The following is a 24,790-nucleotide window of genomic DNA, read 5'->3' as shown; positions in this document are numbered from 1 at the left end:
TACATAAAAATCTGATCCATGGAGCTGAGGTAAGCAAGCTTGTAGTAGTGTCAATAGGTGAATTATCGGAGGAAGCAGCTGAAGCGAAAAATAAGCATATAAAACGTTTAGGTTGCAACATACCCGAAAAATATCGCGCAATGCTACAAATACAGAACTTCTAAATAGGCTGTTTTAAGTTCAGATCCATTTATTTCTGGAGGCCAAACTTACCAACAAAGAAAACAAGTAGTTTAAGTCAAGGATTTTTAAATTTGATTAGTATTTGATATATATATATATATATATTAATGCCTTATTTTACCTTACTACCTTATATTACTTAGTAATACCTCATATTGCATTATATAACTTTGTATAACTTTTTGATTTAGTTTTTTTTTTCAGTGTATAATTTAAATGAATTAAAATGGAATAAAAATTTACTTAAATTGTTTAAAACAAACAAATTTTCATACTGAAATATTTTATTTCAAAAATTCATAAAACAAATCTAAAAGCCAATTAACCCTTGAAAGATCAAAGGGCTACTGTGGTTACAGTTGTTAATATTTTTTCTTAAAAATTTGCAAACTTTAAGTTCTTCGGACATGCTATGAGGTGCCAAATTTAGTTTTGCAGATATTGATTATTGACCGCTTGTTCACATAAGGGAAACCACTGTGTACTGCATTGAAAACGGACACAAACCAAACTTTGAAAGAGTGAGGATTTTAGATAAGGAAAAAAGGGAAAATAAGAGATATACGTTGGAGAGCTTGAGAATACAGCAAAAATCAAAAAATCCAATAAATACAAAAGAGGATAAAGATAATACAAATGCAAACTATACCATTGCAATATTTTAGTAATAACAACAACTGTGATCGAATAAGACAAATTTACTGTGATATTTTATTTATTTTTGCACACATTTATTTTAATATTTTTAAGATTTGTGTTGTGTTGTCCACTTATACAAAAAACTGTGATATATTTTATAAATGATGTAAACTTGACAAAAAAGATTATATGTAAGTAAATTTGTTGAATATGTAGATTATAATTATTGTTGTTATTGACCAGAATTTTTCCTTTTGTATATTTATAATGTTGCCAGATTAAAATAAACTTCAATCCCCGAAGAGGTTGGAAGTAATACCAACGAAACGTCGGATTATATTGAAAATGATATAAATAATCTTTTATTTACATCAAATCACTGACCTTGAAAGCCTGTATATAGGAAACTATATAACTATCTATGAAAATCAATGACGTATGTATAAAAAATGTAACTATTTTTCATTAAAAAGGTTTGAAATTTTAAGAAATTTGGTTAATAATGCAATATTATCAATAATAGGGTGGGACAAAGGAAATAGTAGATCTGAATTATGAAATATTGCTGTACGAGTGTTCGTAATTTTTGTGGGATCGGTTTGTGGGAAATGAGATGTTACATGTAGAGAAAGGTGTGGTATTAGTATTACATAGGTAACTATGTGTGACCCTGGTATGGCCTAGCCATACCATCCATCTATTAACATTAACATTAGTCATGTTGTCGTTCATAAAATTGTAAACATTTACCATGTTTTGATTAATGTTTCTGTACCAGGTAGATGTTGAGTCAAACATTTGGTCCTGTTCAATTTGGAGATATTTTTGGTCAATTAGCGATTTGGAAATATAGCAGCAAGAATGTTCCTAACATTGGAAATATAATGTCCATTATTTGAGACATTCTGTATTGCTTGTAATGAATAAACAGAATCTGAGCATATTGCAAATTGTACTGGTTTGTTTTTCACGTCCCAGCAGTTAAGCAAGTAGTCAATGATCCCTTAAAGACAGTAATTGTCACAAATATCTTATCACTTGGCTAACTCAAATTTATATATTTTGGTCATTTGACACGTGTGTGCATATTGTAGTGCAGAGAGAAGACAATTGGTTATTTTATGCATCCCAAGTAATCTAGCGTGAAGACAATTGACACTTAAGTGTCTCTAAGTAATCTGGAGTATAGTCACTTTAAACGTTTTGTGAGTAATTCGTACAAGCTGGTTTTATACAAATTGTGTTGATATAATTCTCATACAGTTTATTTTTATTTTTGTTTAAGTATACTGATATCCCATGTAACATAGCATGAAGTCAATAGTCACTTTAGTGTCTCTTAGTAACCTATGGTGAAGTCACTTCAATTTTTTTTTGTACTGCACTTTATTTTACTCACCACGTTGACTACTTTCGCTCAGCTATCAGATAGTCATATTTTAATCAAAAGGGTCAATAGACCCCCTGCTTAGGACATGCACGTGTTAAAATAACTAAGCAAGTAGCTGATCAAATAACCAGTAACAAAGCTAGTAAGGTAACTCACGCTATGTAACCAGTATGTGAAGCCAATGCGTTGCCTACTTTGGACCAGCTATTAGACAGTCCCATTGTAATCAAAAAGAGACAATTGACCCCCTGCTTAGGACATGCCCGTGTTAAAATGACTAGTTACGTGGCTATTGAAGTAACTAGCTCCCACCCTAAATGATGGGTAAAATAACTAGTCGCCTTGAACTGCTGGGGTATGTCATCGCTTGATGAATAGCTATCAATTCCGCCGAAAATATGGAGGTGTGGGTGGGTAAATTGGAAGTACGTATAACACTGTTATCTGTTGTAACACTAAATGTGACTGAACAATTTGGTTTGGATCCATCAGTATACATATAAAAATTTAAAGTCTTTTAGTTTATCTTTGACCATAGCAAACCTTGTTTTGAATTGAGACGTGTCAGTAGTGGATTTTGACAGTTCGTGCAAAGATGTATCTAAAGACCAAGTTGGGTGTAGTTTTCGTTTGATAGGGAAATGTTCAACTGATTACAGTTTTAATTGTCCTATAAATGAGGGTACCTTAGGTGATTTTTTGGACTTCATGATTTTTTTTCCAATCTGTTTTAGCGGTGTGTTGGAATTATATAATAATACCGGAAAAAGTTTTGGAGTTAGAATTTCTTTTTGTGTGTTTAATGATTTAATGTTAGCTTCAAATAACATATTGGCTATTGGTGTTGTGCGGAAAGCACCTAGGGCTATTCTAACCGCTGAGTTAATTATTGAATCGATTTACACTTTGTTGTTGATAGCGTAGCTCCTGTTATATCACACCAGTTGTTGACATCATTGAAAAGTGGATCTAGATTCAAAACTTCGTTTTACACACTATCTGTACGGATTATTAAATTGAAATCGTCAGCGTACGCACAGAAATCGATATCCTTATATAGAGATATTATAGAGCATAATTTATTATAAGCGATAATAAAGTTGATAACGGATAAGGGTGAACCCTGCGGTATTCCATTATGCAGTGGAAAATACTTAGAGTGAATATTATTTATTCGGACTGTTAATCTTATCTTAGACATAAAATTAGATACATATCGGATGATTTTTGGTCCAACTTTCCAATCCATTAATTGCTGCAATACTAAATATCAAATGCATGTTCGAAGTCAAGCGACTCGATAGTCGGATGTTTACGTAACGAGATGCAATTCGCAATTTGGTAGTCTACGTAAAGGTAACATTTTCAGCATAGGATATGAAATCCTATCCATTCCGGGGGTTTTTCCTTTTAATTTACTTAGAGTAGAACTAAACTCTACGAAATGTATGGTGTCTTCTATCTTTAGAGCATCCGCGTAAGGGGCACCTGTATATAACATAAAGGTCACATTTTGTTTGTTTGTTTTAAAATTATTTGAAAAATTTTAATCTGATGATTTGTCGGACCAGATCCTTGCAAACTCTTGTGCCATTTCGGCTCTATCAGTGATCATAACGTTTGGTTGATCTAATGACGTTATACAGTGGATATTTTGTGTTGATTTCTTTGTAGCCAGTAAAATTTCGAATATTTTTTCATATTTTGTCAGTTGGGGTGTTTGGATTTATAGTTGATGTAAAGGCGTTGATGGATTCTTGTTTAGATAATTTTATTTTTCTTTTATATAGTGCATTTGCTTTTTTATATTTGAGTAAATTTGTTTTTTAAATAAATGCTAAAATCTATTTTTTATTAACATTAATTTCTCAAGTTCGCTATTCCACCATGGAGTTTTTTTTTGATTTGTTTCGAGACTGAGGAATACAAACATTGGCTGCTTGTATTATAGTTTTGCAGATATTTGCAGTTTATTTATTTATATTTCTATTAATTTCCAACATATTGCATTGACTTTGGAATTTTGGCCAATTGGCATATTGTGTGTTAAATTTCGGTTTACTTATTGTACTGTGAGTTGACATTGGAGAAAATAAAGAAATAACTATATGATCACTGCATTTCCCATTCAACTTGAGGAACCAAGTTAGGCGAACAAAAGGAAATATCGATGTGTGAAAAAGTACCGTGTGTATTCAGATGTGTCGGAGATTTGTCGTTTAGCAAAACTAGATTAGAATCATTTATGAAATTTGACAATATGATACCTGAAGGACTGTTAACATTTGAACCCCAGTTTTTATGTGCACTATTAAAATCCCCTAATATAATAGTCGGTATATCAGATTTGAAAACGTTTCATAGTGATCCAAATGCTCAATCTAGCCGGAAAAAAAGTAATTTTTTTAAATGTTTCAAAAGCAAATTTATTGTATGGTAATATGTTGACAAGTGTCCATAGTACATAACGGCATATTTTTTGTCTTTAAATAGCTACACTAGCATTGATACATTGCTTCAAAAACAAGTAATTGCTACTTTGTTAAAAAATTAATATTAATATCTCAAGCGACATTTAAAAGTGCAAGTGAAATTGTCGTCAAGAAATAATAAGACAATTAAAAAAATTTGTTGGTGTAATTAATTAACAAAGGTAAGAGTAAAAATCACTGTTTAAATTTTTCATAAAATATGTTTTGTTAAAAAAATGCAATTATGTACATGTATGTTTTAAATGTGAAATTTTTGTTCAATGTCCAAATTCTATTAGAATTTCAAATGGTAATTTAACAGAGTTAAGCTTTAGTTTTTATGTTGTCGTCATCTATATATATGTAGCTTTTTAATGTGTAAACAATTAGCTGCCACTTTTTGCCTCAACGATTTTTATTTCATTTAGAGTTTAACATGTCGATTACAAGGAAGGAGCTGTATTTTTATTTTTAAGGTTGGCGTGCATTTCGCCCACTTCAAATTTTTTAATGAATGGTATCGCAAAAACAAGTTTTAGTTGGGAGTTTTTTGTCATTGGGTTGGTTAAAGAAATGCTCTATGAGATAAAAAATTATCGTAGTAGGGTCCCTTGCCTCAAATGCCCTTCACAATTTCAGTTTGAATGTGGCCTTCACACGAATGGCACAAGATCGACTAGTAGGAGTTTCCGTTAAACACGTGTCAACGTTTTTGTAATCAAGCAAATCAAACGAAACAAAAAGGATTCTACAACTGAAGGTAAGTATAATACGTAAAATCAAAATCTGAATGTAAATTTCTAAATAGTAAATTGGTAGAAAGTGATATGTAAGGACTATTTTTTATTTTTAATTTGTTAAACAAAATTGATGTGATTGAGTGAAATTTCTTTTTCCTGTTCTCTAAGCTATTGGAGGTAATAAGTAAAAGTATTATTTAACAAATAAAATAAAATATAGCTGCACGTATTTGCAAGTTTCCCTACGTTCTGCTAAAAAAAATAATTTTTTTTATAACTGCCTTGAAAAATACTTACTAGAGGGTTTACGGTACATTTGTTTTGCTTGTAAGGTGGTACGCTTTAATGTACATGAAATAACATAAAATACAACACCACATTTATATATATAAATATACAGTAAACTCTCGAAAACGTGAACTAAGGTAGAGCTACACAAATACGTATGCATGTTGCATTTCACCATTATAAATTTGTTAATTTTTAATAAATTTTCAATTATATACCCTAATAATATCAAAACAAAAACTTTTAAACAATTAGCAAATTCATTTAATTGTATATAAATAAACGTACAGAGTTTTATGTCGATACGGCTTTTCAAAAGACTTTTTTCCGGCTAGACCACTGTGCGTTGGTAAGATTTGTATTATTAAATCCACTCCACCATATCTGGTAGTGGATGTGTTAATAGCGTAGTAGGAGTAGTTAATAGGTATCGGGAAGTTAAGGTTGGAATGAAGATATGTTTTGAATGCAGATTATCTTCGGACTATGTTTTTTAATTAGTAATTGGAGTTGGTTATAGTCAGAGTACGGAAATAAACAAATCGAAACGTTTGCTATCGTTTTGTTTAGTTCTTTTCAGTGAGTAAAACAAAAACCAAACATAAACAATGAGAATGCCTGTGCCATTTTGTTTTGTATTGTTTTTGCTCATGAGCGCAAACTGTACATTAATATAAACGTACGCAGCTAGAAAAGAAAAGAGTAAAAACAATATTGAAACATTCTGATAAAAAACGTTTGACAAACGTTTGGTAATTGATTTCCTCTCTATAATAGAGAATACAGTACAAAAAAAAACCAAACGAATCAAAAATACGTTTCTCTATCTGTTTTGTACTCAAATGTACGATTGTAACGGCAAATTAAATAATGCAGATGAGTGAAAAGCCAATCGAATGCTGGTAGAAGCGAAGGTGATTACAATACGACCAATTTCCTTTAAGGAACCATCGACCTTTTTTAATATCTTATTTATGTGGTTTACGTTTTGTTTTTTTAATTTATATAAAATTTCGAAGGTCGTTAGAATAAATTACACCCCTTGCGAAAATTAGACCTGGATGTTCCTTAACATCAACTTTAATCTCAGGAGATAATGAAGTGAGCTGTATAACGTAATAATTGGAGTCAATTGATCGCCACGGTCCGAAGGTTCCGATATTTTGTTCATATTTTGGCTGAAAGCCGATATATTTTAACTTACTTTTTTTAATACAATTGTTTAGTTTTATTATATTTGTTTTATAAAATAATACCAATATTTTTGCTTTACTTTTTAAGAGAGCGCTTGTTTGTTAATCTAATTTAGTATGCACCGATACACAGTGGTTTAGAAACTTTTTTTTTGGAAATAATTCGGTATCTCGGGAACTATTGGAGATATTATTACAAAATTTCACATGGTTAGAGCTGAGGTGTTTTTGAGTTGAATTATATTTGTTCAGCTTCCTAGGGGTAATACGGGCCAGTTTGTGCCCCCTCAAAGTTGGTCACCTCGGGTCTCAAAATTTTTAAAAAAATCCCCAAAAATTCATTTATGATCCGAATGAGCTGACCTTGTCCGCTTTGACAAATTTGTACATTTTTTCATATAATGCGTACAAAATGTTATTAACATATCAAATGTAAATTTTGAATTCAAACACATACTGACTAAACAGAAAGTTTAGTGTAACAGATTTTTGCACGCATTATATGAAAAAACGTACAAATTTGTCAAAGCGTGCAAGGTTTGTGGAACTTCTGAGGAGTAAATAAAGGCTTTTTATATAAGTATTTGATACTGTTGAAAACATTATGACCTGGAGATTGATATTTTAGTAAAATTAAATAATTTTATAAAATTTTGGGACTTCATTTACCTTAAAAACTAAAAAAACTTTCATATGGTGATTTTCCACGAATAAAAATATAAAATTTGATTTAATGTAAAATTTTAACGGTTAAAGATATCATAACAAAATTGGGAACTAATTTAGATCCAAATGTCCTTAAATTAATGACATTATAATTTTTGACATTTTTTATTTTCAAATACCGAAATTCCTAAAACGGGGAAAATGTGTTCCAAAAACTGAGTTTTTTAGAAAAGTGCCTACTGTGACGCTATTTACCGTGTGATAGTAAAACAACTTTCTAAGTATTTAAACAACATATAGGGTTATACAAATACGGAACTTTTTCGAGGATCGGTGCTTTGCCTTTTTAGAATTTTTTACTGAAACCTAAATATTTTTTTTAAAATTGTCCAAGTTTGGATAGGTCTGGGGGATACTGTGTCCGCTTAAGTGAGCCCAATTTTACTTTACATGCTTTTGCATTAAGTTGTCTTTCCGGAACATATAAAAATTGTATATAGTCCCAAAGAAAATTTGTTTCTACAAAAGAAAAAATATAGGGACTTTTTTAGGAAAAATCGTAAAAAATTAGGCCCATTTTACATGTTCCAACTTTGGATGCGTGTAACTTTTTACACGGACGAGATAGCTGTTACCAAGTTTTTTTTATTTTATTTAGAATTTTATTGCCAATATAGCTGATATTTTGAAAAAAAAAATTCGACCCTCCGTAGGGCCGCCATATCTAAAAAACAAAAAAAAATCGAGCAAAATTAAAAAAAAAAAAAAATTAATAAACCTAAATATCTCTTCAAGTGAAGGAGATAACCTACACATGTAAGCGTATTTTTGATATTTGTAGATCTTCTCAAGGACTATTTATATTTTAAATTTCAGCTCATTCGGATCATAAATGAATTTTTGGGGATTTTTTTTAAAGCTGAGGAAGCTGAACAAATGTAATTCAACTCAAAAACACCTCAGCTCAAACCATGTGAAATTTTGTAATAATATCTCCAATAGTTCCCGAGATACCGAATTATTTCCAAAAAAAAAAGTTTCTAAACCACTGTGCGATATTGATTAATGCGATTTATGTCTTTACACGATGAGAGCAATTAATCAACTGAACGTCATTAATTGTTATGATAAATAATTGTCAAGAATAGATAGGGGATTATAACAAAGTTTTCAGCATTCAAATCCTGCACGTCTGGATTTGCTGGGCATTTGTCCAATAGCAGAATGATTTTACTATCATCTTTTATACCGTTTTTCTTAAAATGCTCTGTTTAATTTGGAGTGGAATATTTTAGCTTTTCCATCAGTGTTAATCCAGAAATTGGAGGTCCTTTAAATCGTTCCTTCCGGAATGATTCATAAACTGCAAAATCTACTTTTGGTTCTTCAGCAGACTTTAAAGTTGTTCGGTTTCGACAGCCAACAACAGAAACACTTTGATTTTATAATGTCTAACATCATCGTATGCAATGGAGGGAATTCCCCTTTTTAATTTTATTCACGTTGTGTTTGATTGTTCAAAATTAATCGAAAAAAAATATGCTTATAATCACGGATAATATAGGTAATTACGGTTAATCGATACAAACAAATTTAAATTGATCAGAAAATATTTTCTTTTTCTTTCCCGAATAATTGATGTTGCCGGTTAGTGGAATCACTTATAATCGAGGCCTCACTGTATATGTGTGTATAAGGCATTAAATAAGGCATATGTGCAGTGGTGGCCAGCTATCTAAGACAAATACTTGAATTTTTTCATCACCTGAATTAATGAAATTTATTATTAATATTTCTAGTTTCTCAAAAATGTTTGGAAAAATCGGCACAACATGTATGGACAAAGATATGTGGAAATACGTTGACCCACATCAGCGAACATCCGCTGTTAATAACATAATATGACCGAAACTAATGGAACTAAAATACGAAATTTGATCCGAATACTTTATAATAATAAAAATACAAAGATATAAATGTTAGAAAATATGTTTATTTAAAAAAAATTTGTTTTGGTCAATTTGTAGAAAAATCTTATGTGTTCGTGGTGAATATGTATGAATTGGCACAGTTGAATAAAACACACTTGTGTGTTAAAACAGTCCTCATGCATACATATTTGAGGAAATATTTTAAAAAATAATTGAGAATCACATGGAATTTAGCCAACAATTTTTGTCTTAATTACCTGGCCACCACTGTATGTATAAGGCATTAAACATATTAATAATGAAATTAGCATTTTATTAAAAGTTCGTATTATAAATAAAAATAGGAATAAATAAAGATACTTCTGTATAAGTTATATAAATATTTTAATATGAAACTACTTACATGTTAGTTCTTTGGCGTCCAATGTCAACACAATATGATTTTATTAAACCTTCCATTATCATTTTTTTAATCAATTGTCTTAAAGATAAATGATTAATAGACAAATGACGATAAATTTCAGTTTGACTGCAACCACTATTTCCAAAACGAGATACACAGCGATAAAATTCTTCTCTTAGCGGCATATCAACATATGAATGCTTTTCATTGTGAAAATCCCCATCTGTAAATCAAATACATATAGTGAAAGAAATCCTAAAAAAACATACCGTATTTTGTTTTTTTTAACTAAGTTTCTAATTGCCTAAATCCCTGTGGTAAGTGATATTTTTATATGGAAAACAAAATATAAAAAATTTGTTTTTGTTTTCCATAAAAATTTAATTTGATTTAAATTTTTGAATTTTTCAAAGTTTTGATATTTTGTTTTCCATATAAATTTTATTGGAGCCAAGATTTAGGCAATTTAAAAAAGTTTGTTTTTAAAAAAATTTTAATAATAGTGGATTTCCCGTCGCAAAAAAGTTTAAACTATTATTTTTAAATATATTAAACTGTGTGAGATTATAAACAAACTAAAATAGGTGTTGCCAATCAATAAAATATGGCTACAACTTTATTAGATACGAATATTTAAAGCTACACACTGTTATTTGAATTTAATAAAAATTAAATTAGAATTCGGAATGTTTTGAAAAAAAAAAATTCCCAAATGACTCTGAAGAATATGCATCTACCAAATATAATAAGTATCGAAAGACCCGAGGTCAATTAAATGGTGCACAGTGGATGAGAAAAAAAAGAGGGAAATAAATCTGTAACTTCTTAACCCTTAGTCCGATTTGAATGAAATTGATATGCGCAAAGAAGAAGTGTTGTCGAGTTTAAGTTTTGAATTTTAACAGCATGGACCCACCAGGTGTGCGGGTTACCCAAAATAGGACGCCTCGGGAATGTTCAATTTTTAAAACGATCCTATTTCTTTAATAATTCTCTCAAAAATGCTTTCGAGAAGTTTCCTATTTATAATCATAAAAATCAGTCCACAAATGGCTGAGATATGAGGAAAAACCAGGACAACCTCGATTTTACTGAGTCATTAATATAGACAATATGGATATCTAATGATAGATATTCCAAAGACCTTTGCAACGACGCACAGTACTCTGTTCTATAGACAAAAGTCGAAAATAAATGTTTCTTCCAAATTTTAATAAGATATATATAATTTGAAAGCTAAGAAGACAACTAATATACGTATCCAAAAATTATTTTGATATGACCATATTTATTACTGAGAGAAGACTCTAAGTCAGAAAATTTTTCAGGGAAACGAAAGTGCTTTTGAAGATAGATTTGCAAAAAAAATATTATACAAATTTAGGTTTTTAAAAAAATGTTTTTTGGTTTAATATTTTAAATAACTATGTATACGTTCAATTACCAAAAAACAATTTGTTGTGAAATTTCACTCCTAGAATGTTTTTACATAGCTTTATAAAATGCATATAAAAAATTAAAAAATATCTCACTTTGGTGGAAAATATAAACAAAGTGTGTAAAATGTAGTATTTTTTTGTTATTGCTTTTTATAGTTAATACATTTATTTATTAAAAATAAAAATAAAATTAACGGAATTTTTGCCGCATCTTTGTAATAAATTATTTTTAAAAATCCTTATTATGGTTAATTTTAGTATAAAATGTTAATTATATCCCAAATTGAAAATTAAATTAAATCATTTAAATTGTAATATCAATTGTAGAAATTATGTATTTAAAATTTTGAATAAATTTTCTTAAAAAATTTGTCCTGTTTTTTTATTTTCAATAATTGGTTCATTGGAGTTGCTAAGTATTGTTTGTAATATTTATGGTTTTTGTCACTTAAAAAAAAATATTCTATAATTTTGGAATTTTGTTATAATTGTTCTCGATATTAATATTGATCTTTGAATAATAAGTGATGATGTTGTTTGACAACATTTTAGTAAAATTAGTGTATTGAAGATCGTTGAACTTCTTACAAAATATTTTTTTTATCAATATGGTTGTTTTAAAACATTTAGACTTGGCTGATTGCTGGTTTCAGTATCTTCAAGTAAAAGAATAATAAAAATATATAAATTTGTAAGAGAAAAAATTGGTAATGTACAGTAGTCCAAGAAAGTCTACATACATTAAAAATTATTGTGTTACTTTAATTTAAAGCAGTTTTTTAGTTTTTTATGAGATATACATATAGTAATACATGTCTTATGTCGATTTTAGCAAAAAAACAATTCAAATAACGACCAAAAGTTCATCGTTATTAGAGTTATTGGTTCTGAGTAAAATAACGAAAAATTTATTCTCGGTCATGCCTACTTTTGGGTGGGCGGGGCTATTATGTTTCATAATATTTTGAACATTAAAGCCCAAAAAACCAAAAAAAAATTTCGTTATTTGGCTCAGAATCAATAATTCTAATAACGGTGAAATTTTGGACGTGGTAGGAAATGTTGCTAAACCCGAATTAAGTGATGTTGTTTTAATTTTTTTTTATATGACTTTATTTTTTAAACAATTATATTTCATTACTTTTAACTTACAAATGCAGCTTTCAACGAAAGAAATTTAATTTGAATTCCTGTATGTAGACTTTATTGGGCTACTGTATGTACATTTTGAAAAAACAAAACTATTTGAAAAAGTAAACTTTTTTAATACGCGTATAACTAAATTCAGTAAACAGTGCTATTATAAATGTCATTAATAAAATTAAAAACAATCCTTAATTATAAATTAAGAAATAAAAATCACTGAATATGAATTTTTAATTTACCGTTTTTAGAATTAGCTAATTTGAGACTAATACATATACCCTTGTACATTATTTAAAAAAATTTATATTTCCAATAAATAACTTTTATAATTATTACCATTTATTTTGCAATTGAAAATTATATAAATTAAGTGAATTATCTCAAGAATATTCAAAAAATAGTATTTCGATTTGTATAAAATCATCGAACGAATTTTATATAAATTAGGCTTATATGGAAGTAAAAGGAGTCCATGTCTTTAAGGTTAAATTTGTCATACAATGAAACACCTTAATTCTAGAGAAAACTGAAAATGTGTGAGACATTTTAATCAATATTTTAGCTAAAATGTAATTTTTAATATTCAGGATATATGGCAGGTAGGCAAGTCCTTCATCCGAATTTGCTGAAAATTTGTATTTTATTTAGCAATGGAAAAGGGTATTAGTGTACCAAATTTCATATCTCTACGAAAGCTCCTTCTACTTTTGTCCATTCGTTACATGGGGACAAAGCACTGTGCGACGTGTACAAGGCCATAGTAAGTTAGACCTACAATGGGTCAATATCGGAAAAAAATATTTAAAAAATTTTTTTTTTTAAATTTAAAAAAATTAATTTTAAAAACAAAAAAATTTTAAAATTTATAATTTAAAAAAAAATAAATTTGAAAAAAAAATTTCCAAAAAATGAAAAAAAAACAACTTTGGAAAAAAAAAATAAATTTTGTTTACCTAAAAATATTTAAAATTTGTATTTTGAGATATAAATTTGTGATGGGTATATAAGATTCGGCACTGCCGAATATAGCTCTCTTACTTGTTTATTTTTAAGTTTTTTAAGTAACGGGTAGAATAGATAGAAGAAGCACCACTAATGAAAATTTAAATCCTCTCCTCATTTCTTTATAATTAAAATAAAATTGTATATAATTTTCTTTTAATTAATATGTATAATACATAATAAATATGAGAATTTTTATAAATATTTTCTTCATATTATCATTAAAAATAATTCATTTCAACAAAAATCGATTTGGTATTTATTATTTTATAACAAAGTATGCTATCTCCAAAATTGGGTATTTCAAATCAGCAATGTCCACTTTGTTGAAACAAACACAGCAATCTCCAAATTTCAGGTTGCATTTACCCGCAAACCTCAATGCGGATATGGATCAAACTTGGTTGGCATATTTGTCTTTTTCTTCTATACCAATTAGCAAAACATTTAATTATAAAATTTAAGTTTCTTTAGAAATACAAGTTTTTCTTATTTATTTCGAAAACAACAAAATATCTCTTATAACTTAGGAGACATTCGCATTTGAAAATTAAATTTTGGCGTTACGAACTAAGTCCCCAATGAACAAAGTCCCCAAACTACAAATGAATTAAGGCCCCAAAATTTTATATAGAAAAAAACCAACAACGAAATTTAGGGACTTAGTTAATTTTTTGGGGATTTCCTTTCTAAAATTGACTTCGCTCAGAAAAGTTGTTTTGCATTGCCGGCCTAAAGAAGTGGTCACTTAAAATCCGGACGGATTAAAACGAGCATAACTTTTAAATGAAACAACGTATGTGAACATTGTATACATGAAATTAAAGGTAAATTATTAAGCTTTAAAAAAAATATAACTGCAGGTTTATCTGTCATTATTTCTAATACATTTTCTGGCCTTTCTTTTTATGCCTCCTATTAATAGCTGCACAACTTTACTTCCCACTTCTACCGTTATTCCAGCATATTTATTCCACTTTGTTCTCATCAAAATCTGGTTTAACAATTCTCCAATATATCTCGATTGGACGAAGATTTGGGCAATTTGTTTAATTGATGTGTTTTGCTATAACATCAATATTATTCTGATTATACCACATCATAGTGGTATTTGAGTAATGACAACTTGTCATTGAGTAAAGACAACTTTTTTTTCAGTATCTTTTTTCTTTATTGAATATTTCTTTTTAGAAATTTACAAATAAGTATTCAAATCTTAACCTAAACTAAAACTAAAGTTGTTATTGCCGCTGCAATGTCCAACATGAGTGCTCGTTAAATGATTATCTGGCCAGATCCAGTGTTTCCAATCGCCTGAGTCGTCTATGACCCTTAAATGACAGCAACTCCCTGGCAAAGGGGTTTGGATGATCCATTAGTTTTGAAATGTATTTTAGAGTGGAGAGTTTGATCTCCTCGCGTATTATGGGGACATTGAGATCCCTATGGATATTACTATTGCGAATGTACCATGGGGCACCTGCTTTCTTTGCAATTTTTCAACGTTAGATGAGGAGGCTGTTCCCCATAGCTGAATGCCGTATAGCCATATCGGTTTTATAATTGTTTTGTACTTTCTCGTCTTAAAGTAAATGTAACGTGAATACATTTTGTTGCATTGACCTTAATTTTCCATTTGTCCAGCCATTTTTCCAAATCGCCGATGTGAGACTGGAGTTGTTCAGAAGCTATTACGGGGTTTTCATGTGTACTTAAAAAAGCGGTATCATCAGCAAATGTAGATGTGTGAGTCAGTGCGCTCGTAGGCATATCTGCAGTATATAAAATATATAGGAACGGCCCTAGAATATTTCCCTGTGGTACACCAGCGGATATTTTTCGACGTGTTGAGATCACATCCTTTGATCTGATTTGGAAAGATATTTCTTGTATGTAATTTTTAAGCAGTTTATGTTCGTTCGCAGCTAGTAATTTTGTGTATTAGTCCATCGTGCCACACTTTATCGAAGGCTTGAGATATGTCAATAAATAATGCGGAACAATACTGCTTGCTCTCGAAGGTTTTCCGAATAAGTGTAGTTATCCGATGTACCTGTTCGATATTACTATGTTTCCTTCTGAAACCGAATTGATGGCCAGGAATAATGCAATTTTCGTCAAGGTGCACTATAAGTCTCTCAAGTAACAACTTTTCAAAAAGTTTTGAGAATATTGACAATAGGCTAATGGGACGGTATGATGTCACTTGAGTGACATATTTTCCCGGTTTCGGTATCATAACTATATCAGTACCGCAATTCTGTAACTTTTTATACTTTCCTACCGATGTCGTTAAGTAACGAAAAATATCGGTTGCTTTAACGAATTTTATATTCAACGAAGTTAACGATATCTCTCGGTAATACATTTTAACGACGAATATAGTTAAAAATACAAATGTCAATATTTTTAAAATTAAAACATCATCAAAATATTCACTATTTTTTCGAATTTTTGCAGATAAATTCGTAGTCGTTTGAATAAATAATCGCATTTATATATAAAAAACATGCATCAGCTCACCCAAATATGTTCGCGAAACAGAGTTTTTTTCTAAAAATAAAAGTAAGCCAGTGTAATCCATATGTCTATGCCACCACAAAAGTGATCATTGATTCAGAATTTAGATATGTGTTGTTATAAGGACAGTCGACAAATTCCGATGAATTTCCTTCTTAGAATACGGTCTTATATAAGTTTATAATCGTATCACATCGCCAAATATGGTTTAAAATGCTCACTAGCAAATTTGAATATAGGGATAAACATTATACACATAAATGTGTTAAATATGGATATTATGCCCCAAATAAAAGTTGCTCTTAACCCCTTGTGGACCAAGGCTTTAAATCTTTGAAAATGTTTTATTTTTTTTATGAAATATTGAAAATAAGGACTTCATTAAGTTATTTACAAAATTTTAACTTTGTGGAGGACCTGCAAGGTACCGAAAGTGACCTGGTACCGTTGAGTCAGCATAAGCCAAAAGATAAAAAAACTCATCGAATTTCGTTTAAAATTTATTAAGATATTGATTAGTTTTGTAACTTTTATAACATTTTCTATTACAAGTCTATGTTATGGTATTTTACGAAAGAGTATTTTTTATCATTACAACATAAATAAACACCACAATGGAAACATGAAATAATTCACCGTTATTCTGGATAAGCGAGTTTGCCAATAGGCAAAAAAATATATTATTCCAAAGATGATAGTGTACTTCAAAGTACTTTTGGCAAAAAGGGCCAAAATAAATTCTGTTTTCATTTTGTAAGCTTATTATTGTTATGGTACTTATAAGTACCGTCGGTCGACAATTTCTAATACTGTTTTCTAAAATATAATATATGTCTTAAAAAGATAATTAAAGCATGTTAATTTTTATATTTAAAACTCAAATCAGTCCGTATCTAACAAACACAAAATAGTTGACTTTCAAAGAACAACTTATTTCGAGTATTTATGTTACAAAACAATTATCGTTATGGCTTAACAAGAACATTTTATTTGTCGATAACCTACCGACAAATTTCGTTATCTACCGACTATTTTTAACGAAAATAATCGGTAAAATTTAATTCGGAATATCTCTTAACGATAAATATTGTTAACTAACGAATTTTGATTACTTAACGACAAAATTTTGTCGTTAAAAAGTTACAGAATTGCGGTACAGATATTTTCCATGAGGATGGGAAATATCCAATACGTAGTATTGAGTTAAATATGAACAAAATAATTCTCAGTGCTGAGTTGGGCAGATTACTTATCATCGTGGTAGTAATTTTATCTATTCCAGGTGATTTTCCAGCCTTAAGACCTTTGACCGTCGTCCTCACGGCAGAGAACCGGAATTTTAGTGGGGCTGGCACCACATTATTTATGACGTTATCTCTAATATATGAATTTGTATCATTTGGGGTAAATACATTCTCCAAGTGATTGGCAAATGCTTCGATTTTTTCTGAAGTATTTTTTTGCCCATTCTCCATTCTGAAGGCGTATGGGCGACTCATATACAATAGGGCATTTCATATTTTTCACAGCTTTCCAGAGACTATATTCTGTGTTCTTAGTAGGCTCTAAGTTTCTAAGATAATTTCTCAGGTTAGATTCTTTATTAATCTTTAAGACGACGTGAAGTCTTCTTTGGCACTGATTAAGTTTAGCCTTTACGTTCGGAGATCGCGATTGTTGCCATTGACGTCTGAGTGTTCTCTTTTCTTTGATAAGAGACTCAATGTTTTTAGGACATTTTGAATGTCTGTAATTCCCCAGGGTGACAGGGCGTGGACACTTTAACGGCGTTTGTTAAAATATCTGTAAATATATCGACAGCGGATTGTATTTCATATTCATTTTTCAATGAGATGTTTTGTGGCAAGTGTGAGCTAACATACATTTTATACTTTAACCAGTTCGTTTTCTTGTTAGGGAAACAAGAGTAAGAGTATTCCAATTTAATTGGAACTGCTAATAACGTTAAAGCTGTAGGCGAGTGGGCTGACGAGAGGTCCAGCGAAGGGATCACTGAAATAAATTCTCGTTTTATATTCTTGATTACAGCGAAGTCAATTAGATCGGGAATCTTATTGAGGTCTGTAGGCCAATAAGTAGGTTGGCCACTAGATATGGCATCTAGTCTGTTAGACGATATTGCTTCTAACAGTTGCCTCCCTCTAGGAGTAATAAGGCGAGAGCCCCAAAATGTATGTTTTGCATTGTAATCACCAGCTGCTATAAATATTGGACCTAGAGTCCTAAAATATTCGAGAAACTGCTCTCGATTAATATTATACCTAGGAGGACAATATATTAAAGATATTGTAACTCTACCATCAGGTATATTTATAGATGTGGCCTGGATGTGATCCGTTTTATATTCTGTCATTGGGAAATGCCTAATATCCTTTCTCACTAATATGGCTGTTCCACCACAAGCTCTACCAATTGGATGTTTTGTATCATAAGTATAGTATCCGTTAATTCTGAAACAGTTCTTTATGGTAAAGTGTGTTTCAGAAACGAGTAGTACATCAATTTCCTGAAGGTGGAGAAATTGTTGTACTTCATTCTTATGTTGGCTAAGGCCGTTGGCATTCCAAAAACTGGTACTGGTACACCCTCTTTAATGCATGTGCATATGAAGATAATGGGGTATTATTTCCATTGCTTCTTTTCATTAGGTAACTGAACCCTCATTTGTCGTATTGGCGTACGATTTGTTTTGATAATTATCATTTATGATGCCTCTATATTGAGCACTAGAAGCACCAGTGTTTGTTTTCATTTGGGTAACTGAACCCTCATTTGTCGTATGGGCATACGATTTGTTTTGATTATTGTTTTTTATGATATTTCTATATTGAGCACTAGAAGCATCGGGAAGGCTTGGAAAGTTTGAAGCCGTATATTGAGCATATAAAGGTCTTCTTGCCTTCTTTGATTTCTGTATGCGTAGGAATACTGGGCATCCACGGTAGTTTGCGGTGTGATTTTGACCACAGTTACTACATTTTCTTATATTATCTGTTTTTGAGTGGGGACATTCTTGACTTTTATGAATATCTCCACATCTTACACATACAGAAGGTAATTTGCAGAATGATCGGGTTTGACCGAACTCTTGGCAATTAAGGCACTGAGGTGGACCTTTGCGCTTAATTGGTTCTTCTACAATTATTTTACGATTAAGAAGATATCTTAAACCGTATATTGGATGAGTGTCACCCTTTTTCTTTAATTGAGAAGAGTTGAAAGTGATTTCAACTCTAAAAATTGGTTGAGGAATTTTATTCTTATTTATTATGTTGTGACTGGACTTCACTTCAAAGCCTTCAGACTCTAGCGCCTTTTTAATATCATCAGTTAGCTCAGAACTATCTATACCTTTGATGACTACTGTCAAACCTTTTGCACTTTTCAGTTGATATGTATAATAGTTTCTTTTCTCGGAATCGAAATTATCAACAATCATTCTGAAATTTTTTTCTCTTGAATATTTCCTTTACGCAGAGAGACCACGGGGAAATTCTGCTTACCTACAAGTTGGGACAATTTGTTCACCAAAACATTTGTAGTAGGTTCGCGCAAATATAGGGGAGGTGGCTTATAGTCTTTTACAGGCTTTACGGGTATTTTTTTACTTTCTTGATTGTCAAGAATTGCAAAACGATTTTGACTTACCGGATTTTTCTTCGCCTGTTTTGGATTTGGTTCCAATTTTGATGTCCTAGGAGTAATGACAACTTGACTAAAACTTTGTATCAGATGTGTGATGTCTTATAAATGACAACAATCGCTTTTCCAAACTATCTTTTTATATATAATTCTGAAAATTCTTTAAAAACATTTCTGAAAATCTTGACTCTTCTAACAGCAGCTGCGGATTGCCTGTCAAATTAATATTTTTGCTCAATTTTACGTATTCATATTTAAAGACCACACAACCTCGAGCTGCCGAGATGTAAAATTTGGCGGCATGAAATAACCCCCCACGAAATAATCCCCCGAAAATAAAATGAAATAACCCCCCAAAAATTAGTTCAGAGAGCAACAACAACGGTTTTTGGGGTGTTATTTCATTTTTTGGGGTATTATTTCATTTTTTTAATTGGGGGATTATTTCATATGAAATAATACCCCAAAAAATCAATATGAAATAAGTCCCCAATATAAATTTTGGGAGATAATTTAATTATTTGGGGACTTATTTCATTTTAAAAATTGGGGTTCTATTTCATATGAAATAAGACCCCAATAATAGGGTGTTATTTCATTTCTGTTTGGGGAATTATTTCATTTCGTTGGGGTCTTATTTCATTTTCAAAACTGGGGTTTTATTGCAAATGAAATAAGGCCCCAAATTTTGGGGGTTTATTTCATTTTATTTTTGGGGGGTTATTTCATGCCGCCGTAAAATTTCTGACCTGATATCTGCCAAAAATCAGATTTTGGGTTTCTTTTAACAAGACAAAGTCGGATTTTCTAGATATTTGTGCACAATTTTATCACTAGCTTCTTTTTCCATTGTGTCTACACGTTTTAAAACTAAACATAATGACTTGCAATTCATTGTAGAAAAGCGGTAGATTTGTTGTTAAAAACATATGTAAATCTTTTTCCATTTTGATAACTGGGAGCTTTGTTATGATTACTACAGTGCGTACGGATTTTAAGTTGCCACTTGTTTAGGCCGGACGCACAGTGGGAGAAAACCATAATTTAGTGGAACTAAATTCGTATCTTCTAAACGCTTGGCCAAATTAATTTCATTTATATGGAAATATTGCAGGCAAGGAGGTAAGCTAATAAAGTAATGCAAAATGGGTACTGCTACTTCAGTAGAATGAGCGGGAGAGGCTGCTAAACTACACTACCTCGGAAGAAATTCTATACTATTTTCAATTGTAAGAAATTATTTTAATATATCTTTCAAAAAATTTAAATTATATAAGTAATTTTATTTATAGCAAGTAACTATTTAAATCTATAGATTATGGACATTTACCCTATTGCCGGCATAGGTCGAAATATTCATATAAAATTAAACTTTTTTTTAGTTTTATTAATAAGTTTATTTTTAAATACGAATAACAATTATTAGTTATGAAATGATTTTATTTCATTATTATAAATAATTTAGTTATAATTACACAATGAAATAAAGAGTAATTAAGCTAACTAACACTTGTTACAATTTTGTGAATTTTTATTGAGATTTTTAAAATTTATTTAAATTAGTCGACTTCAGAGTCTGATGAATCACTAGGAAGTAATGGATCCAACAAAAGTTGCCTAACATCTTTCGATAACGGTTCCACTTTTTTATAGCTTGCAGATGAAACTAGAGATGCTAATCGGGACTGATTTTTGAAAATCCCGGGGTTCGGGATTTGGTAAAGAATCCCGAAATCCCGACCCGGGTTTTCGGGAAATTTAAAATCCCGAAAATTATAAGAAAGAAATTTACATAATTATGTCTTTACAATTGAAAGAAAATTTTTTATTTAGCAATTCATTTTTATTAGACACCAAAAAGATTAAAATACTTGCATGAGTACATTATATAAGAGCAAATAACAATAAAGTATGTACATTACGGTGGGTCGATTTTTTTGACGAAAAAAAAACCAAGAAACAATAGGTCTAAAATCAAATCCTATTTTGCGCATTTCGTCTTTTATCCAATGATATTTCAGTATTTTTTATTGAATAAAAGGCAAAATACATTTGTTTTTAGCAACTTGTAAGTAGTTAGAATTACATAAATTTCATTTTTATATAATGTAATTACCAATAACACTTCTTATATACAATCTTAAAAAAATAAGGAACAAATTTAGTACGAGATTTTACATCGTCCCAACGATAATAATTTCTTAAAAAAATTATATAAATTCACCTCGCACTTTTTCGCAGCTAAATTTTTTAAACAAATTAGGACTGCATCTCACAGCATTAGTAACTGGCAACCTTCCGAAAATTCAAAAAGTAAAAAAAATAAAATTCTATAAGAATATGGCCATTGGTTATCACAAATAGCGGAAAATATATTTTTATTTTTCTGATTTACCAAGCCTCATATTCCATCTACATAAAAAAAAGTAAAAATACAACTTAAAGAAAACCTTGTACTATCCAGCTTAATAACAACTTTGAAACCAATTCTTCATAAAAAAAATTTCTGAAATATTTTTTACATTTAAATAGTTGTCAATACCAAACCACTGAAGTTATTAATAAATGTTAAATATTTTTAAGTATAGCAACAACTATAGATTGAAACTACATAACAATAAATCAAATATGCGAAAGTTTTTTTTTTTTATTTTGCGCCTCTAAATTGTTGATTTCTCTCACAGTGGGACGCAAAGACGGCCTTCGGCCGGGCGCTAAGGTTTTCTCTTCTGGGGTGTATCAAAAACCGGCTTCGCTCAGAAAAGTTTTTTGCATTGCGCATTCTGGGCGAAGGCGGTTTTTGATACACCCTAGAGGAGAAAACCTTTGCGCACGGCCAAAGGCCGGCAATGCAAAAAATGTTTAGTATGCGAAGACGGTTTCTTTTTTTATTTTGGTTGGGGGTTTAGTTCCTTTGGTTGGGGATTTATTTCATATATGTGTCAAATAAAAAAATAATTGTTTAAAAATCATGACTGGGTCCAAAGTTACTTGCATTTGAATTTAAAAAAGGCGATATTTCGCTATTTTTTGGGAAAAAAGTACTTTTATTCTTTTTAAGTTATCTAAAAAATTTCTAAGAGGATGTATAATGAATTTATAATTTTTGAAAAACTAACTTCACACCAAATATTTTAAATGAAAACGAGGTCTATATATGTATTTTTTTGAAATCGGAACACGAACGAAGAAATAGGATCATTTTTAAAATTGATCATACCCGAGGTGTCCTACTTCGGGGACCCCTGGCCCCGCACTTGGTGAGCCCATGATGTGGAAATTCAAAACTTAAACTCGACAACACTTTCTCTTTGTGCATGTGAAATTTCATTCAAACCGGACTAACCGTTTAGAAGTTACAGATTTATTTCCCTCTCTTTCTTTTCTGATACCACTGTGCATTGTATTCATGATATAATTAAAAATTTAAACTGATTAACTAATGTGTAATTTTTCATAACGGAAATTTTAGCATATCAGTATTTATTAGGGATTGCATTCATTTAAAGAATAAAGAAATATAATTTATTACAGAAACAAAAAACAACAATCAAAGCAAAACATTTAATAATTGGTAACCTAGACGAGATCTTATTTTCGTGCAAAAGTAGGCCGCTATTGAAAAAGCCCTCTCGCATCTAACGTGTTTTGACATCTAAGAGGAGCATACGTTTTTTGTTATTCACATTTAGTTCAGGGTTCCTAATATCCCGGACTTTTTCCATTCCCATATCTTCATTTCCGGGAATTCCGCGAAATGTTTTAATACTAAATTAAGACAAAAACCAATAAAGTTTTTCGAATAAGAATAGAAGTTGACAATATTGCCTCTTTTGCAATTCTGCTCTGTTAACTGCTGTCGGTAGCTACAATTTATTCAATTCTCTCTTGAGCTATTCACGTTTATCTCCTCAAACTTCATGAGTGCTGCTTAGTTTTCAATCCCACTTCTGGCACCAATTGTTACGTTTTTACATTTTAAAAACGGTGGTTTTCTTTATTTATGTAGTTTCGATCAGTAGTTTAAAAATTTAACAATTTAAATAGTCACTCTTTTTTAATACACACACTTTAAAAATACAGTTTATAATTTACAAGATTACACTTGTACTGACTGCTCGGCAACTCGCTGTTACACAGTGCCATCTTCATGTTTCCACAATGATCACCTAGAGCTTTTAAAGTTGTTTCACAGTTAATGTTGTCATACTTATAAACACTGTTAATAACAGCGTGTTATTAACATTGTTGATAAGTAGAATGTTGGTTTGTGTTCATCCCAGTCCTTTTGATGTGCACTGACCACTTTACTTAAATATTCCTTCAGAGTACTGTTAAATCTTTCGATCATTCCATTAGATTGAAGCGGAGTTGTTCTTATACCGTAAACTTTCGGAACACCATATTCACAAATACGCCTACCCTCCTAACTTCCTGGTTAGATATGGCATATACCTCTGCGCTACAAGGACTTTCCCATTTCCCATAAGCAGCCATTTAACAACCATAGGGCTAACAATGATTTCATCAGTGCACGTTCGGCGGATATTTCATCTTCTTCTTTAGCCGATATTATTGTCGCCACGACCTAGACTCTATATGAACATCGATGACACATTCCTTTTCCTTCACGTCACGTTCAGTTTCGCTCAGGCTTCGAAAGTTTTCGGCTTTAATAGCCTATGACTTTTTCCGTTCAGTTGAATAGGGTCCGAATTACCGCATTCGATATCGAGTTAAATCGTTCGTAATTTTCTTATTTGAGATTACGGCATTCGATATCGAGCATGAAATTTATTACATTTTGTTATAAATGCGATATCGAAATATTTTTTCGATACGATAGTTTATTCGATCACGAATGCGGTAATTCGGCCCCAGCTGTGAAAGCACACCGCCTATTCCGTAACCGCTCGCATAGCTATCTAGTAAAAACTTCGCTCCAGGGATGGGATATGACAAGATTGGTGCCGTACACAACAGTTTCTTCAACTGATGGAATGCCTGTTCTTATGTTCTCCTCCACAGGAATAGGATGGGATATGACATGATTGGTGCCGTACACAACAGTTTTTTTTTAACTGCTGGAATGCATGTTCTTGTGTTTCACTACACT

General features: G+C 30.8%; 1 protein-coding gene across 2 annotated transcripts in view; it reads right to left on the bottom strand.

Annotated features, from left to right (window-relative positions):
* LOC135958884 (general transcription factor 3C polypeptide 1) overlaps positions 1-24,790 on the bottom strand; it is a 149,244-nt gene that overhangs the window by 65,513 nt on the left and 58,941 nt on the right. For both annotated transcript variants that reach the window (XM_065509822.1, XM_065509823.1), the window contains one exon: positions 9,905-10,127. In XM_065509822.1, the coding sequence (XP_065365894.1) occupies positions 9,905-10,127 (223 nt within the window). The remainder of the gene's footprint in view (positions 1-9,904; positions 10,128-24,790) is intronic.

Source organism: Calliphora vicina, chromosome 4 (assembly GCF_958450345.1).
Source record: "Calliphora vicina chromosome 4, idCalVici1.1, whole genome shotgun sequence".
NCBI classification, from domain to species: Eukaryota; Metazoa; Arthropoda; class Insecta; order Diptera; family Calliphoridae; genus Calliphora; species Calliphora vicina.
Note: the sequence above shows the minus strand (reverse complement) of the source record. Positions and strands in the feature narration are given on the sequence as shown.